General features: G+C 34.5%; 1 protein-coding gene across 1 annotated transcript in view; it reads left to right on the top strand.

The window, feature by feature from the left end:
* Positions 1 to 19,994, top strand: part of LOC149819026 (serine carboxypeptidase-like) — a 38,108-nt gene continuing 18,114 nt past the window's right edge. Inside the window, exons 1-3 of the mRNA XM_089984427.1 lie at positions 1 to 425; positions 781 to 949; positions 1,656 to 1,775. Of these exons, the coding sequence (XP_089840553.1) occupies positions 61 to 425; positions 781 to 949; positions 1,656 to 1,775 (654 nt within the window). The 5' untranslated portion in view covers positions 1 to 60. The remainder of the gene's footprint in view (positions 426 to 780; positions 950 to 1,655; positions 1,776 to 19,994) is intronic.

Below are 19,994 nucleotides of genomic sequence, written 5' to 3'. Positions count from 1 at the left end.
TCCCCCTCTTTGGTGTTCTCTTTCTCTGTGAGGAGGAAGAAGAGAAAGGAGAACAAGAAAATGGCCGGTGCAGGCCTCTTCCCTTTCTTCTTGTGTTCGTGCTTGCTTCTTGTCTCTGTTTTTTCTTATTCTTCGTCGTCGCCGTTTTCTCGCGGTGATGTTGATGGTGGTGGTGACCGTCTTTCTCTGAGATCGGGATTTCCCTACGGGCAGGCGGAGAAGCTCATCCGCCAACTCAACCTTTTACCGGGTACCCATCTGGAACAGCAGCAGCAGCGGGAGCCGGAGGGCGAGGGCGGCCTCAAACATACCCTTCTCGTCGAGAGGAGGTTCAGGTTCCCCAACATTTCCGGCTCCGACCCCTCCGCGGAGGATTTGGGTCACCACGCTGGATACTACAGTTTGCCACATACTCATGGCGCCAGGTTAGCTCCCTCTGTTTCATTCCCTTCTCTCTGTTTCCCCTAAACGATCGTCTAATCAGAGATTAAGATGAGAGGTTCTCGTTTGGTTTGTCAAGTACACCGGATCGTATATCGTATTACGTTGCTCCACCATGGCCGGATGGTCGGAATAGAATCTGCATTATCTCCTTCGCAAAGAGAAGTTTTACCATTCATCGATATTCGCATTCTCTTCGTTCTTGACGCACATATCTAAATGTAGTTAGATCATGTTTGTGCAGAACCAGATACTATGTTCGAGAAAATTCTGATTATTTTTCATTCAATTATTTCGGGGAGTTGCTTTTGATTGCCTCGAATTGCTTTTCTCGTGTAGAATGTTCTATTTCTTCTTTGAATCTCGTGGAAGCAAGGACGATCCTGTTGTCATCTGGTTGACGGGAGGCCCTGGATGCAGCAGTGAATTGGCGCTTTTTTATGAGAATGGGCCGTTTACCATAGCCGATAACATGTCTCTGGTGTGGAATGAGTACGGCTGGGATAAGGTAAAGCTTTTGGTTCTACCTCTTAAGCCATTTGAATGCCCTTTCCCCACGCATGGTGGTTAGCCTTGATTGCTGCCATTTATTTGTACTATATGCGTGCATGTTTTAATTCAATAACTTGGGTGGAAGCTTTCAAACTCGAGTAGCAGCATCTTCTCCTGCTTAAAGAAAAGAATTCCCGTCAGGCTGTCGGTCTGCGAGATATCATCCTTTCCAGCTCTTTGGTTTATTTGTCAAAGTCCTAGTTTCTGCTAGTTCTTTCTTGCCGATCAAATGCAACAGCTGAACTAGGCATTGGGGAAAGCCCTCTAGCATTTGGAATTGGCCGCTAGTATTTGCCAATTTTGCTTTGTTCAAATACAATGGGGTAAATGTTTTACTACCTTCTCAACTCCACAAATCCCTCCTCAATGTTTTTGTCCGAAACTACCGTTGCTAATTGATTTTGACCCAACTCCAATGCCAACACAATGCATAGTGAGAATAAAGGATTCTTTCCCTAATTTTTGCTCAATTTCCTACTTGGGTTTCTACTAGTTTAGAATATATGAGTTTTCTTCCACTAAAATTCTTGTTCCTACTTGGTGTGCTTGCTTAACTGTTCAGGCTTTAATTTCAAGTGATAATGCTCATCATGCACAACGGGAACTCATAATCTTTTACTATGTTAAATATCTTATCATGGTTTATTAATGTGCTGTTGCAGGTATCCAACCTTATATATGTTGACCAGCCTACAGGAACCGGTTTTAGCTACACTACAGACAGAAGAGACATTCGTCACAATGAGAAAGGTGTCAGCGATGATCTGTACGACTTCTTGCAGGTGGAAATTCTGTTCTTTTTTTTTAATCTAAATATATTTATGCACTTGACGCGAATAGTATTAGATGATTCTATGAGACATTGTTGTCACGAAATAGCATGAAACCCAAGACATTCCAAAACGTAGTCCAAATGCCAATCGAAATGTATTTGAATACTCACAATATACAAACTTAATTCAAGTATGAATAAATGATTTCATTCATAATGAATAATAAAATACATAAAAGAAATAAATACATAAGGACCTCACTACAATACAACACTCCAGAAACACACAAAAAACTATAAGCTACCCATCACTGTCTCAACTCTCACTCACACACACTACAATTTATAGAAAGAAGAGAGGAAAAAAAAGAAAAAAAGGGAGGAGCCCTTCTAGCCGTTGGACTAGCCTCCAATAGCTAGCCTTAGTCAACCCAGGATGACTAAGATATATAAATAAATATATATATACATAGAAAAGTGTAAACCAGCGGATCTTCTAACACAATACAGCTATAAATCTGTATCTCACTCAAGACAAAGGAAATAAGTGCACTAAGGCACTGTGTATTATTATTAACAAAAAATAGAAAAGCTTCAAAGAAGCAATGATATACAAGAAGGCCAAGAGGCCTTTAAATAAGAACAACATGAGATAGCTGTTGAAGTCCCCGACAGTTAGAAAACTAGCCGTTGGGGAGTCCAACAGAGACACAGTCAACAAAGGAAATACAAAAAAAAATAAAAAATACAAAAAAAGAAATACAAAAATACAGGACAACAACAACACACACACACACACACATATATATATATATATATATATATATATATATATATATATATATATATATATATATATATATTAACACCCCCCCTCAAACTCACGGGCGAAGGACCAAAAGTTTGCTGGGAAGGAAATTAAAGCGAGGAGCCGCAAGGGGTTTGGTGAAGAAGTCAGCCAACTGATGCTCAGATGTAACAAATGGCAGCTCAATGGACTTCTTAAAAAATTCTTCCCGAGCATAATGACAATCCATCTCTATATGCTTGGTTCTTTCATGAAAAATGTGATTGCTGACAATGTAAGTAGCACTCTTGTTGTCGCAGCATAATTTTGATGAAGAATTCAGGCCTACACCCATATCTTTTAGGAGACTTTTTATCCAAATAAGTTTAGAAGTTGTAGTAGCCATCACTCGATATTCTGCTTCGCTTGACGATAAAGATATTTTTTGTTGTTTCTTGCACCTCCATGATATCAATGAGCTTCCCAAAAAGATACAGAAGCCAGTAGTAGAATGACGATTATTAGGATCTCCTCCCCAGTCTGCATCAGTATATGCAGTGAGTTCGAGCGATGATGAAGAAGACAAAAAAAGCCCCTTTGTTAGAGTATTCTTGATATATCTGACAATGCGAAGGACAACTCCCATATGAACTGTAGTTGGAACATGTTGAAACTGACTTGACCGTATGCACAACATGAGAGATATCTGGACGAATGATAGTAAGATATGAAAGTGCTCCGATGAGTTGTCTGTAAGGGGTGGGATTGGTGAAATGAAATGGGGATCTTCGAAACACGAGCTTAGATTCTCAAGGGCAAGTGTCAAGAATGACACTAAAGCATAACCCTTAAAAAGGGCATAACTGGAAACAAAATAAAAATAAAAATGTATTCTTTATTGATATGAAAAACCAATTGCTTAAGAAGCATTGGGATAAAATACAAGAGGGGCTGCACCCCTTTATATACACAGCTGAAAGACAACTCAATAGAGCTGTTGTCAGTCCAACAACTCTATTGCTAGTCAAGTCTGGACAGGACTTGACTAGCAACTGTCATTCTAGTTCAAACTGAACTAGATGACATAAAGACAAAAAATAAAAATAAAGGAAAAAAGGTTATAGAAAAGAAAGAAATGAAAAATATATTTTTATATATATATATATATATATATATATATATATATGTACAGTTTTACATTTTAACACTCCCCCTCAAACTTACGGTACAATGAGCGAAAGTTTGTCTAAGAGAAAGTGAAATCGAAGAGCATCGAGAGGCTTTGTAAAGAAGTATGCTAACTGATATTCTGAAGTGACATATGACAGATCAATTATCCTGTGTAGATATTCCTCTCTGACGTAGTGACAATCCATTTCGATGTGTTTGGTGCATTCATGGAATGTTCTGTTACTGGCAATATAGATCGCAGTTTTGTTGTCACAACACACTTGTGAAGCCTTTGTTGCTTCAGCTCCCATGTCAGCAAGCAGTCGTCAGAGCCAAACTACTTCCATGGTCGTGGTTGTCATGGCTTTGTATTCAGCTTCGGTGGATAAGAGAGATACCTTTTGCTACTTTTTACACCTCCACGAGATCAATGATTCCCCTAAAAAGACATAAAAGCCAGTGGTTGAGTGTCTGTTATTGGGATCACCTCCCCAATCAACATTAGTATATGCAATTAAATCAAGAGAAGAGGAGGAAGATAAGAAAAGTCCTCGTGAAAGAGAGGACTTGATGTATCTGATAATACGCATGACTGCTCCCATATGAACAGAAGTAGGAGCATGTTGAAATTGACTTGCTGTGTGAACATCATGTGCTATATCTGGTCTTGTAATGGATAGATAGAAAAGTGCCCCGACAAGCTGTCTGTAAGGAGTAGAGTCTGCAAGAAGTTCTCCATCATCAATCTTCATTTTAACATTAACAACTTCTGGAGTGTCAACTTTTTTATCATCAGTAATACTAGACCTGAAAACAATATCAAAAGCAAATTTAGTCTGAGATAATAAATATCCTCTAGGAGAATAAACAACTTCAATGCTTAAAAAATATCTCAACAAGCCCAAATCAGTCATTTCGAAATGAGATTTAAGAAGTGTTTTGATTGTTTCAACTCTCTGTTTATCGCTTCCGGTGATGATCATATCATCCACGTAGAGAAGAAGCACAATGATCCTTGCATCAGAATTCTTAATAAACAAAGCAGTGTCAGTTAAACAGAATTGAAAACCAATATCAATCATAACACGACTAAACCTATCATACCAAGCTTTTAGTGCTTGTTTAAGTCCATAAAGAGCTTTTTCTAAGCGAAGGACTTTACCCTTAGGAATACTTAGACCAGGAGGGGGTTCTATGTATACTTCTTCAACTAACTTTCCATTTAAAAAAGCATTTTTGACATTCATTTGAAAAATATGCCATTTTTTGATAGAAACTAAGGCAATTAAGGTTCAGACAATTGTCATACGAGCCATTGGAACCAAGGTTTCTTCATAATCAATCCCATATTCTTGGGCATAACCTTTGGCTACTAAACAGACTTTATATCTTTCAAGAGTACCATTACTCTTGGTTTTAATTTTATAAACCCATCGACATCCTATAGTTTTCTTCCCTGGAGGAAGATCTTGAATATTCCATGTAGAAGCCTTTTCAAGTGCATCTAATTCAGCTTTCATGGCTTCTATCCATTTGATATCATTTTTTGCTTGAAAATATGTGGATGGTTCTTCATATGAGTGAATTAATACAATAACTACCCTATATGTGGGTGAGAAAGACTCGTATGATACAAACTTTCCTGGAGGCCTCGAGACTCGGGATGCTTGTCTAGTTGGAATGTTAGAATATTTTTCAAGTGCACATGGAGGATTGGACTCTTGTCACCTGGAATATTGAATACTAGTATCTCTATAAACTTCTTCATTTTCAACATTAAGATCAATAATTCTTTGATCATCATCAAAGTTACAGTCAAAGTCATATTCATCAGATGTTGATGTTAGATCTAGCAAAAAGGAGTACTCAGTGACGTCTTTTAATTTTCTAAAATAAAAAAAACTCTCCTTTTCAAGAAAGGAAACATTTCTAGACACATATAGTCTATTATTTTTGAAGTCAAAACATTTATAACCTTTCTGTTTTTCATCATATCCTAAAAAGGCACCAGGAATCGCACGAGGAGAAAGTTTATCATTTTTGTCAGTAAATATGAAACATTTGCACCCAAATATTCTTAGTCTAGAGTAGTCTGGAGAAATGTTTATAAGTTTTTCAATGGGAGTGATATTTTGTAACGAAGAAAATGACATCCTATTTATGAGATAGGTGGCAGTTAAGGCAACTTCTGCCCAAAAGTCTTTCGGGACTTGATTTGCTATTAATAAAGTCCTAGTGGTTTCTATAATATGGCGATGTTTTCGTTCTGTCAGTCCATTTTGTTGAGGTGTATAAGGACAAGATCTTTGATGTGTGATGCCATGCAATTTAAGATAATTTTGAAAATCTGTGTATAAAAACTCTCCCCCTGAATCTGTGCAAAAAATAGTAATATCATTTTGAAACTTGTTTTTAACCATATTATGAAAAGTTTGAAAGTATGAAAATACTTCAGACTTATGTTTGAGAAAATAAATCCACGAATGTCGGGAGAAATCATCGACAAAAATAACATAGTAAACAAATCCTCCTTTAGAAATTATTGGTGCAGGACCCCAAACATCTGAGTGTATTAATTCAAGTGGTCTTGAAGAGAAAAAGATTCTGTTCTGAAATGGTAATCTTTTCATTTTGCCGAGAATACAATCTTTACAATCAAATGATTCAGAGTTACAAAATTTTCCTAGATTTAGAAAATGTTGGATTTTGGCTATATGTGGGTGACCAAGTCTCTTATGCCACAATTCCAACTCTATTTTTTGAACATTATAACAAAAAGCTTTCTTCGGCATTTCCAAAAAATCTATGTAATAGAGTACTCTTTCTCTATGGCCTTCCCCAATCAGCTTGCCTGACTGGCGATTCTGTACCCAACAACCATGAGAAGAAAATGAAATATTATACCCATAATTAGAAATTTGAGATACAGATAAAAGATTTAAATTTAATTTGGGAACATGTCTATTTTCTGGAATAGAAAATTTCTTTGTTTTATAAATTTTTTCAAAATTTCCTATTCCTTCTATTTCAAGAGAAGTCCCATCAGCAGTAAAGACCTTTGACACTTGTTTTATTTTTGACACATTTGGATAGACTTTGATTATTTGGGGTCATATGAAAAAATGCACCAGAGTCAAGGAGCCAAGAAATTTTACCTGGATCAGAAAAAGATGAGGTTGCTGCGCCGGTTGAAGCTTCAGATGAGGAAAAGACACCTTTGATGAGAGGCTGAAGAATCTTCATTAGTTGGGCCAGGGAAATTGGCGCATCCTGATCTTTAGGCTCCGATCCAACAATTGCAACTCTTTTTTCTTTCAGCTCCTTAAGTTTGGGACATTGTGGCTTGTAGTGTCCCGGTTCATGACAGTGATGACAAATAACTTTCTTCTTATCATAGTCACCATTTTGTCGGTTAAAGTGAGGATGCCTATATGATTGAACATGATTCCCTGGTCTAGACACGGCTAAAACAGAATCATCTTGAATTTTTGAAGAACCTTTCCGGAGACGATTTTCTTCCATTGTTAACTCTTTAATAGTTTCAACAATAGAAGGAATTTTTCTTCGGTGAAGTAGGGCCGATTTAGTGGTTTCAAATTTCAGCCTTAATCCAGTGATAAACTTGTAAAAATATTCAGCATCGAGTTGTTTCTGACGAAGCTCGATGTCTTTGGCACAATGCCACTTTGGTTCTAAAAGGAAAAGTTCTTCCCAAAGTTCGGACAACCCATTGTAATATTCACGAATAATTTTGTCTCCTTGTGTCATCATTCAAACTTTTTCTTGGAGGTTGCACACGTGTGCAATATCTTTAAGGGAATACATATTCTTAAGGTATTCCCATGCCTTATCGTCATGATCAAATTTGGCAAGACTTGAGCATTTTTAATGTCAACACTATTGATAAGTCATGACATTATCTTCGCATGAGATATTCTCCATTCTTTTCATTTCTTCTCGTATGAGGCAATAACCTTGATTTTCTCTTCTTCTGATAGAGGGACCTCTTTATCTTCCTCCTTTTTAGTAAGAGATAGCTTAGGTTCCGAATCGAAACCATACACAATCCCCCATAGGCCTTTTCCTCATATATGGTGCTTCATGATTGAAGCCCATGTTACATAGTTTGTATCGCTTAGTTTCATAGGCATGTCAGTGACTTTATCATTGTCATCCATCGATTACAAGGAGAGAAAAATAGGGATAGAAGAGAAACAAGAAGGAAAATGAAAAAGAAAGAAGAAAAAAAAACAATACAACAAGATGTGAAATCTTCCCCAATGAAGTGATAAAACACTTCTCTTCAAGTGACAAACACTTTTGTAAACGGGCACGGAAACTGAGACAACTTTTCCTCAAGATTTATTACTTCCGCAACTCTGATACCATGAAATGAAATGGGGATCTTCGAAACACGAGCTTAGATTCATAAGGGCAAGTGTCAAGAATGACACTAAAGCATAACCCTTAAAAAGGGTATAACTGGAAACAAAATAAAAATAAAAATGTATTCTTTATTGATATGAAAAACCAATTGCTTAAGAAGCATTGGGATAAAATACAAGAGGGGCTGCACCCCTTTATATACACAGCTGAAAGACAACTCAATAGAGCTGTTGTCAGTCCAACAACTCTATTGCTAGTCAAGTCTGGACAGGACTTGACTAGCAACAGTCATTCTAGTTCAAACTGAACTAGATGACATAAAGACAAAAAATAAAAATAAGGGAATAAATTACAGAAAAGAAAGAAATGAAAAATATTTATATATATAATAATATAATATTATTATTATATATATATACAATTTTACATTTTAACAATTGGATAGTGGTTCCCCATCATTAATCTTCATTTTTACACCCAAAGCTTCAGGGGTATCTACAACTTTATCATCAGTGATTCCTGAACGATCAATAATACTAGGCGCAAATTTAATTTGAGATATGAGGTAGCCTCTAGGTGAGTAGGTTACCTTAATACCAGGAAAATAAGTCAGGAAACCTAAATCTGACATCAAATTTTTGTTTAAGAATATTTTTTATTTCAGTAATCTCATGTTTGTCACTTTCAGTTATGATCATATCATCAACATACAATAGTAAAATCACAATTCCTTGAGAATTTTTAACAAAAAGAGCAGTATCAATGTAACAAGATTTGAATTGAAGTTGATCCATTGTCTTACTGAATTTGTCAAACCAAGCTTTAGGAGCTTGTTTCAAACTATACAGAGCTTTCTTAAGTTGAAGAATTTTTCCTTGAGGAAGATTCATACAAGGAGGAGGTTCCATATAAACAGTTTCATTAAGGTTTTGATTTAAAAAGGCATTTTTAACATCCATTTGATAAAGAGACCAACCTTTAATGGAAGCAATAGAAATAAGAGCTCTAACAGATGTCATATGGGCTACAGGAGCAAAGGTTTCCTCATAATCTATCCCATATTCCTGAGCATATCCCTTCGCTACAAGTCAAGCTTTATATCTCTCAAGACTTCCATCACTTTTAGTCTTAACTTTATACACCCATCGAGACCCTATAGTTTTTTTGTCCTTTGAAAGGTTAACAATCTCCCAAGTTTTACACTTTTCAAGAGTATTCAATTCACATTTCATAGCTTCCTCCCATTCGGGTTTGCCTTTGGCATCATTGTAATTAGTGGGTTCAACAAATGCATGTAAAGCTATAGGACAAGATCTATGTTTTGGAGAAAAAGAATCATATGAGACAAATTTTGTAGGTGGCCTAGTCATTCTATGAGATCTTGACTTGTCAACCTTGTCTCTTCCATTGTTAACTCGGCAAGTGCTTCTTGAATCATAGGTGGTCGTTCTCTATGAAGAAGGACTGTTTTTACTCCATCAAACTCCGGTCGAAGGCTATTAATGAATTTAAAAAGTTTGTCTTCTTCTAATTGTTGCCTTCGAAGAGCTAAATCAGTTGTCCATTTGGGTTCACATAATAAAAGTTGATCCCATAATTGCATTATTTCTCCTTAAAATTCCCTAATAGTTTTGTCTCCTTGTTGTGCAAGCATAATGCCTCTTTGGAGATTGGCCTTGTGAGCAGCATCCTTTAAAGTAAAGGTTTCCTTTATATAATCCCAAGCTTCATAAGCTAATTGAAAATTGGATATTTGAGCTTGTGTGGCTGAATCTACACCCGCTTGAAGCCAATGAATGGCCTTATTATGACCACACTTCCAAGCTCTCCATTTCTTATTGTATCCATTGAAAGCCTTTTCTTTTTCATTTTCATTTAAGTCCACTTCTTTCCCTTCAACTTTCTTTGTGAGAGATAGTTGAGGTTCCTCATCGGATCCATCTATATATCCCCAAAGATTTCTTCCCCAAAAAATATGTTCCATAGAAGAGGCCCATGTTCTATAATTGGTAGAAGAAAGCTTGGGAATGGTAGACAAGAAACCCAATTCTTTCTCTTCCATTTCAACAAAACATAATTTAAAATAAGAAGAATCACACCTTATAGATTTGAAGAAGAGTATGACTTTTGAACACAAGAAAGCCTTTGAAATGCAGCAGTCTTCAAAATTTCAGCAATACACCAATGATGACAACACACGATTCTTCCGCAGCAAAGTTGGTTGCTGCAGCACTTCAAACAGCAATCTGTCGCAACAGATTTGACAGCAGTAGATTATGCCAACAGCAGCAGCGTAAGAACAGAATCAGATCAGAAACTGATCTGCCTTTGATCAGAGGCAAAACACCAAACAGTTGGTGTTCAGAAACCAGCTAACCGAGGTGCTTCAAAACAAGAAATAGCTGTTTACAGGGAACCTGGCTCTGATACCATGTAAATCAGCGGATCTTCAACACAATACAGATATAAATCTGTATCTCACTCAAGACAAAGGAAATAAGTGCACTAAAGCATTGTGTATTATTAACAAAAAATAGAAAAGCTTCAAAGAAGCAATGATATACAAGAAGGCCAAGAGGTCTTTAAATAAGAACAACATGAGATAGCTGTTGGAGTCCCCAACGGTTAGAAAACTAGCCGTTGGGGAGTCCAACAGCTCCTATAGCTGACACAGTCAGCAAAGGAAATAAAAAAGAAAAAGAAAAAATACAAAAATACAAAAATACAAAAATACAAGACAATATATATATATTAACAAAAAAGTACATCTTGTAAGAAAATAGGCAGAAGTGTAACCCAAGAATGCGCAAGCATTCACAAAGTCCAATAATAGACAAGCACTACGGCAATCAAACAAGAAGTCCATAAGGGACATAAAAGCCTAAAAAGGCTACACAAGCATGAAAAAATATAATGAAATATTTATTAAAATGAGCCTTGAAAAAAACTTAAAAATACAAGAGGGATAACCAAATATTTATACAATAGAGAGGACCCAAGGAGGGAGGCATTGGAGCCTCTCCAACGTCTATATGGTGGGCCCCTCAATGCCTAAAAGCCAAAATCAATAAAAGGAAAAAGAAAATTAAAAGGTACAAAAAGAAATAAAAACATATTAAAAAATGAATATGCGAGAAATGGTGAAAAGACTATTTTACCCTTATTGAGTATTACAAATGAATTACATATTTATATATAGACATGTATATATATACATATGTATATATATATATATACATATATACATATATACATATATTTTTAACACTCCCCCTCAATCTTGACGAGAAAAGTTATCCTGAAAGTTTGGAAATACAAAAAAGAATCTTGAGAAGAAGTCAAAGTCTTCAAGGAAAATCTTCATTTTTATGGTATCTCAGAAAATTCTTGCAAATATAAGTCTTCAAAACGCCTTTATTGGTGATCATCCCCAAGCACCTTCATTGGTTATCTCCATGATGTATCGAAGGTATCACATCTTAAAGATTCTGCATAAAAAGAACAAATCAAAAGAAGACTCCAAGTACACAAGAAAAATATTTTAGCCCGAGTTGCAAATTTTTTAACAATAATATATTGTAAAGCAAGAATAAAATGGTTTAAATAAAATAGTAATAACTTTTCGAATAATTAGATATTAAGAAAGACAAGAGGAGCATCCCTCAAAGATCATAATCAACTTATTTTTCAAGAAACCATAACATTGATAATAAGAATATTTGATTATTTAAAGGACATATGATTCTTTAGGAAGCGATATACAATTATGCATAAAAATTATCTTAAATGAAATGGTGGTCTTCCATAAAGCACACGAATCTCTCAAAAGAACTTCAAACAAAACTCATAAAAGGGTATAAATGAAAGAACACAAATAAAATAAATAAATCTTTATTTATCACAAAAATGCTTAAGAAACATTGATCATGCACCATGTCTTCAAGACTAAAGCTATGTGCTAAAAGGCACTAGATTCTCAATAGACAAAAATGCACACAAAGGCAAGATGAACACTCTCAAAGTACACATGCACAAAGGCATGAAAAATAAAGAAAAAGTTTATTGAATGAGTAAGAGAACCCTTAGAAAGAGCTAATTAACTTCATGCTAATACACACATATATGCATATTTAGTTAAAGCATGTTTAATACACATGAAACAATAATGAAGAGGCAACTAATTTATCAATAAAAGATGAGTTAATTAAATTTATGCATACCACAATGTGGGCACGATAATCAATTAGAAACATAACTCAGATATCTTAGAATGATTTTAATTATAGAGGTCCAAATATACATATATATCATTAATTAAATACATAAACTTTTATCGATAAATATTTTTTCATACAAGAAAAAACCAAGTAGTAAAGATTTAAAAAATTCATTAAAGAATTAAAAAATCCCATATGATGAAGGGAATGATGTATGCAAATCAAAACCAATTTGCGGAAGAAGATAAATTTAAAAATTTTCATAAATATGAAATTTTGCAAATCTCAACAATAGTTCATCCACTACAAGCAATTACCTCGTTAGACCTCAAAAATTCACAAATCAAGTGTATAAGTGACTAGAACAAGAACATAGATACAATGCCATTAAAGGGACAAAGACACAAAAAAAATGTGTATAAACATCTCTTGTCTACATATAATGACACTTAAAACTAGTGTATCAACGACTAGAATAAGAACATAATGCCAACAAAGGGCTAAAAATCTCACACGAAGGTGTGAATAAAAACTCTTATCTGCATATAATGACACTAAGGATCAAGTGTATCAACTACTAGAACAAGAATATAAAGCCAGCAATGGGCTAAAAATCACACACGGTATAAATAAACATCTGTTGAAATAAGTGTATCAGCGACTAGAACAAGAGTACAAAGCTAACAATGGGCTAAAAACACAGACGAAGGTGTGAACAAACATCTCTTGTCTACATATGATGACACTTAGATAAGAGGCTTAAAAAGGAGAAGACACCCGAGGTTAGAAGACTTGTAACAGAGACACTAATGCAATTAAAAAAATACCAATTTTGACCATATTTCAAAACACCATAGTTTCAAAAATTAGATATCCATCATAGATACACATAATTAAAAGCATCCATAATAAAAACAATGGCAAAAAACAAATGAGTGATTCAATACACTCGCAATCAGAAATCACATAACTGTTGTTAAAATATATGTAATCATATATACATATATATGTATATAGATACATATATATGTATTTATCTCATCATACCCGATAAAGGGTATTTTTGCAATTCTGCCCATTAGGGGCATTTTAGTCTTTTTTACATCTTTTTACATGTATTTTATTTTACATTTTCTTTTTCTTTTTTATTTTTCATTTATTGTAAAATGCATTTAATGCATTGCATTGGGGGTCCCAACCAAAGGAGTCGTTGGACCCCCAACGGTCACAAATGTGACAGTTGGGGGCCCAACGAGTCCTCTTTTGGGCCTCCCAATGTTCTCTCTCTCACTCTTTTCTCACTCTTTCTCTCACTCCTTTGTGTATAAATAGAGGGGTATTCCCCCATGTAAGGTATGGCCTTTTAGGCCCTCATTCAATAAAACATATGCAACTTATACCTCTTCGTAGGCTTATTGTGGTGTCCCTTAGTGAACCATTTTGTTATTCCCCATTGTGGGGTTGTGTTTGTCCAATGTTGGACCTTATGAATGCATTATGCATTCTTGTAATTCATTTCCGCATACTTTTTAACAACTGTCAGTTAGAGTCAAACTACAAGTTGACAATCTAAAATGACATAAAACGAGGTGCACACAACTTACCCCATCAAACATCTCGGATTCAACAATAATAAGGCCAAGAAAATTGATGCATCATATAAAAGTCTATGATTGACAACACAAATACCATAAGAAGGCAATAAATACTCACGGGACCCATTTTCCAAATATGTGAGTTCATAAAATGAACCAATATGAAAAAACAATTTCAAATAAAAAAACCCAATAATGGTAGATGACCAATCTTAGAAAAAGTGCAATCATATGCATAACAATATATCTCATGACAACCTTTTGAATAAACAAGAATCATACTTAACATAATCAATTCTTAAAGATGAAGTCATAAATTCACCGATCAAGGAATAGATGCACTAGGGCACATTATATACAAAAGATCTAATAATTTTTAAGGAGAAGACAAGAACATATTGTTTTAAAAATAAGTCTTTTAAAACAAAAGTCTACTATGAGACAAACAAAACATGTAATATTAAGGAAATAATACATATAAAATTTTTAGAAAAACTTTTTACAATCCCAAAAGTAAGCATAGTTACTACCAATCATGAAAATAATCTAATAACTCATAGTTAAACAAAAGCTATGAAATTATACCAAACATTATTCATAATGCAATATATTTTGTGTGACTATGACACATTTTTAGAGAAAAACGAGTTAACATTATAAAATGTATTCAAAGCATCCAATGCAAGATTTATTTTCTATATAAAAGTCGAATAGAGATGAACACAAATATCTAAGATCATTCTCAAGCATAATCAATCGAGAATGTTTTTCAAAGAATTAGTTTTGCATAATAAGGAAAGCATCTTAAAGCTAACCAGTGTAATGAGATATGCAAAAATACAAATTACAAGGGATAACACAAGAGGGTTCAATAAAGAACCAAATATCACATGCACATAAAGTCCAAAATACACAAAAACCCACTAAGGGGTAAATGCCAAAAGGCAAAAGAAGAATATTATTAAGGGGAAAAAGTGAGAGAACCATTGAAATCACATAAAATATGAATATGTCAATATGCAAAAATATCCATGATATTACCAAAGAGTTAAGGAAAACATGATGACATAAGATGTACATCATACAAGTTTCTAAAATTTTCATAAAATTTATATAATATACCTAAAAATCATATTTTAACATATGCCTAGAACTATCAATTTCGAAAAAAAATCAAATGCATACAACAAAGGAATTAGCCATATGAAAACCACAATATTTAAATTTTTTAAAGGAAAATCATCTATTCTTATAAAATATAATTTTTATGGTGATATGCATAATTAAAACAAATATTTTATGAAAATATGTTTAAGTACGAGATTTAATGATTACTTTAAAAAAACCTATTCATTTTTAACATATTTAACAAGCGGCTACTATTTAAAATAGAGATACATATAGGCACAATACATGAGATACAAATAGACATACATGAATGAGATAAATAATACAAAAGACACTTTAAAAACTATGAGATACATACCAGATAAAAACTTTTCTTGAATCCAAGCCACACAACTTTGAATGGCACATTTTTCGAGATGACCATCGTGATGACGCAACACACGATCTATTCTCCTAGAGACCTTGCTCTGATACCATGTAAGAAAATAGACGAAAGTTTAACCTAAGAATGCGCAAGCATTCACAAAGTCCAATAATGGACAAGCACTGCGACAATCAAACAAGAAGTCCACAAAGGGACAATATAAAAGCCTAAAAAGGCTACACAAGCATGAAAAAATATAATGGAATATTTATTGAAATGAGCCTTGAAAAAGACTTAAAAATACAAGGGGGATAACCCCATATTTATACAATAGAGAGGACCCAAGGAGGGGCTCCCATATAGGCGTTGGCACCCCTCCAACGGTTATAATGGAATATTTATTGAAATGAGCCTTGAAAAAGACTTGGAAATACAAGGGGGATAACCCCATATTTATACAATAGAGAGGATCCAAGGAGGGGCTCCCATATAGGCGTTGGAGCCCCTCTAACAGTCATATTTATGACCGTTGGAGGGGCCCAACGTCTATATGGTGGGCCCCTCAATGCCTAAAGGCCAAAATCAATAAAATAAAAATAAAAATAAAAAGTACAAAAAGAAATAAAAAACATTAAAAATGAATATGCGAGAAATGGTGAAAAGACTATTTTACCCCTATCGGGTATTACAAATGAATTACATATTTTATATATATACCTATATATATATATTTTTAACACATCTATCTTAACAATCCCCTCAAACTTATGGTGACCCATTGTAAGTTTGCAATTACAAAAAGAAGGAACCCATTACATAAAATGTCTTCATTGACTTCATCAAGTTCTTCCATTTGGTGCTTCTTTAAAGGGTGCTCTTGTTCTTTAGTCATATGCTCCATTATACAAAGGATCTTCAATATCATCAATTCTTGAAAACCTGTAAATAGAGCTAACAAAACATCCCAACTTTATACATATATATCATAGGAAGATTTCAAAAGATAACTATATTAGTTATATATTATGGAGAGAGGATGAACAAGCACGCCAAAAATATAATTTATAGAAAAATATTTAATAAGCCAATTTAACATTTTTCAAAATTATGTAAGGTAGAAAAAATTATTAATTTTTCAAAACACAATAGTTATTGAGAGTCTCACTTCAATCGATAATTTTAAGAAATCAAAGTTCTTAATTCATAAGAGAACATAATTGCATATAAAAGGAAAGAAATGCATGCATGCACAAAATATTTCAAAGATAAGCTTCATAAATCATTAATTACTTTAAGAAAATATGCATCGTTCAAAATCAATACACACAACATATTTATCACGAAAAACATATTAATGCATAAAAGGCATGGAATATGGATTTTTCAAACAAACATCAATAAGTAACTCTCAAAGGAGTTAACTCATAAAATCCCATAAAGGAGAATAAATTTTCACATAGATTTTCTTTTAAGAACAAAACAATTTTACACAATGGAAGATATAATGATTCAAATCATTCAATAAAGTTCAAGGCAAGACAAGTATGACAAACATGAATTAATCAATTATTTCATTTCTAGAAGCAATGTTACCATACAACTAATGTATATATGAATGAGTCATAAAAGACAAATACGAGCCAACTAAGGAAGAAATCCAAATTCTTAGTAGAGAGAGATTTGGCAATAACCACCTCATTGTGAAGGAATCGATGATACAAATTTGGATGGAATTGGCTGATGTACATTCCTTTCCTGTTTTCACGATGCCACCAATTCTTTCATCTCAGATCAGATCTGGACAATGGGCCGTGTGGCTCATGGATTCGCCGTAACTTGATCTGTCTGAGCCGGGCCTAGGTTTAGTATTTGAACTCTGAACTAGGTCCAATCTAAAAAAAAGACAAATAGAAAAATATTACAGGTGACTTATACTCAATAGTTTCGTGCCTTCAATAACACCATATATATAAGCTAGGCCTGACTCGGTTTGATTTAGGCTCATGGGCCGGGCCATGGGCTTGGCCTTAGGCTATGGCCCAAACCAGGCTTAAACCTGGCCTGGCCAGTTGATAGGCCAAGCTTGACCAGGCCCGACCCAAACAAGCCCAGCCTGGGTCGTTATCCAGCCGTATCCCTGATGATGGAATATAATGCCTGAAAACCTTGTTCGTCATGACTAGTTTGATTCACTCTAGTTTTCCAATTTATACTTTCCAAAGAAACCCTTAAACACAGGGGAACCGAAAAAGATCTTCTATCAAATGGTGTCTAGAACCATGGTTTTAAAACTCGTTGACTTGTCACTTGGCTCGTCCTTGAATGACCCATGACTCGGCCAGGTTATGTTAACTTTATATTTTCTATAAAATATATAAATATATGTATATGCTATGCATATTTTATAATATTTTATCAGATTCAATATATTATATATAATATGTATTATATGATATATTTTTATAATATATTTAATGTATAATTTTATTAATATATGTATAACCATATCTTTATATATAATATACATAATATTTATATTATATTTCATATAATATATGTAATCATATATAAAATATTTTTTTTATATATATATATATATATATATATATATATATATATATATATATATATATATATATATATATATATATATATATATATATATATATATGAATGACTCGCCCATGACTCGGTGACTCGGCCGGGTTTTGTTCAAAATGAGTTTGTACTCGTTTTTGACCCAGTGACTGGGCTATTCAGGCCTAGTCAACCGAGTCACCGGGTTGACCCGGCGAGTTTTTAAACTATGTTTAGAATGACTCTCAGCCTCACAGACTGTTCCATACAAAGAGAAAGTCAAAACTGAACAAGAAGTTCAGGTTAAAATTTTTCCATGTCTGCTAAAAACATGAGTTTGCATGGGTCCCACCGTTTTGGAAGAAGTTTACCTTCCTTCTTGAAAACTTTATCCTACAATCGAAGGTGGCCAAAAAGGGAAACATTTCCCTGGCCAACACAGAGAATTGAGATTAGGTGCAATGTAATTGCACACTTTACGTGTGCTGCTGCACCTTATCAGCCACCATTTGCTGTTGGGCCCCACATTTGAAGGCCACATCCCAAAGAAGTGCAGCAGCATACTAAAAGTGTGCAATCACATTGTTATGCTTGATATTGGTTTTCAACCTTGTTTAACTGACACTGCTTTGTTTGTTAAGAAATCTGATGCAGGCATCATTATTCTTCTTCTCTATGTGGACGATATGATCATCACCGGAGGCGACAAACAGGGAGTTGCAAATATCAAATCTCTTCTTAAAACTCACTTTGAAATGACTGACTTAGGTTTATTAAGATATTTTTTAGGCATTGAAGTTGCTTATTCCCCTCGGGGGTATTTGATATCTCAATCTAAATTTGCTCTTGATATCGTTTCCAGGTCTGGAATTACAGATGATAAGAAAGTAGACACTCCAGAAGTTGTCAATATTAAAATGAAAATTGATGATCGAGAACTTCTTGATGATCCTACTCCTTATAAACAACTTGTTGGAGCTCTTTCTTATCTTTCCATTACTAGGCCAGATATAACTCATGCGGTTCATACAGTTAGTCAGTTTCAGCATGCTCCCACCTCCGTGCACATGGGAGCGATTTTGCGTATTATTAGATACTTAAAATCCTCTCTTTCACGAGGACTCTTCTTGTCTGCTTCATCTTCATTAAATTTAATTGCATATACTGATGCTGACTGGGGAGGTGATCCCAATAATAGACACTCAACTACTGGTTTTTGTGTGTTCTTAGGTGAAACCTTAATTTCGTGGAGGTGCAAGAAGCAGCAGAAAGTCTTTCTTTCCTCCACCGAAGCTGAATACAGAGCCATGGCAACCACCACTATGGAGGTTGTTTGGCTCAGACGATTGCTAGCAGATATGGGAGCTAAAGCAACGCAAGCTTCAAAAATGTGCTGTGACAACAAAAGTGCGATCTACATTGCAAGCAACCGGACATTCCATGAGCGCACTAAACACATTGAGATGGACTGTCACTATGTCAGAGAGGAATACTTACATGGAACCATTGATCTGCCATATGTTATATCAGAATATCAATTAGCAGACTTCTTCACCAAGCCTCTCGCTGCTCCCAGATTTCACTTCCTCTTAGACAAACTTTCGCTCATTGTACCGTAAGTTTGAAGGGGAGTGTTAAAATGTAAACTGCAATATATATATATATATTATTTAATATTATTATATTTTCTTTTATTATTTTCTTTTTCTATTTTTTTATTTTCTTTTTTAGCATCTAGTTCAATAGAAACTAGATATTTTGATCCAATCAAGTTCCTGTTGGAACTTGACTGTGCAAGTAGCTGTTGGACTGTAGTCCAACAGCTATAATAAATGCTGTTGGACTATAGTCCAACAGCTATAATAATAAATGTTGTTGGACTGTAGTCCAACAGCTATATTAAGAGACGTTGGAATCCAACGTCTCTTTTTGGAGAGCTCAAAATGAGCTCTCCTCTCTCTCCCATTGTTTTGTATATATAGGGGTGAACCCCTTCAATGTATAC

This window comes from Nuphar pumila, chromosome 13 (assembly GCF_984573655.1).
Source record: "Nuphar pumila chromosome 13, dmNupPumi1.hap1.1, whole genome shotgun sequence".
NCBI classification, from domain to species: Eukaryota; Viridiplantae; Streptophyta; class Magnoliopsida; order Nymphaeales; family Nymphaeaceae; genus Nuphar; species Nuphar pumila.
This window is presented reverse-complemented; position numbering and strand designations above follow the sequence as displayed.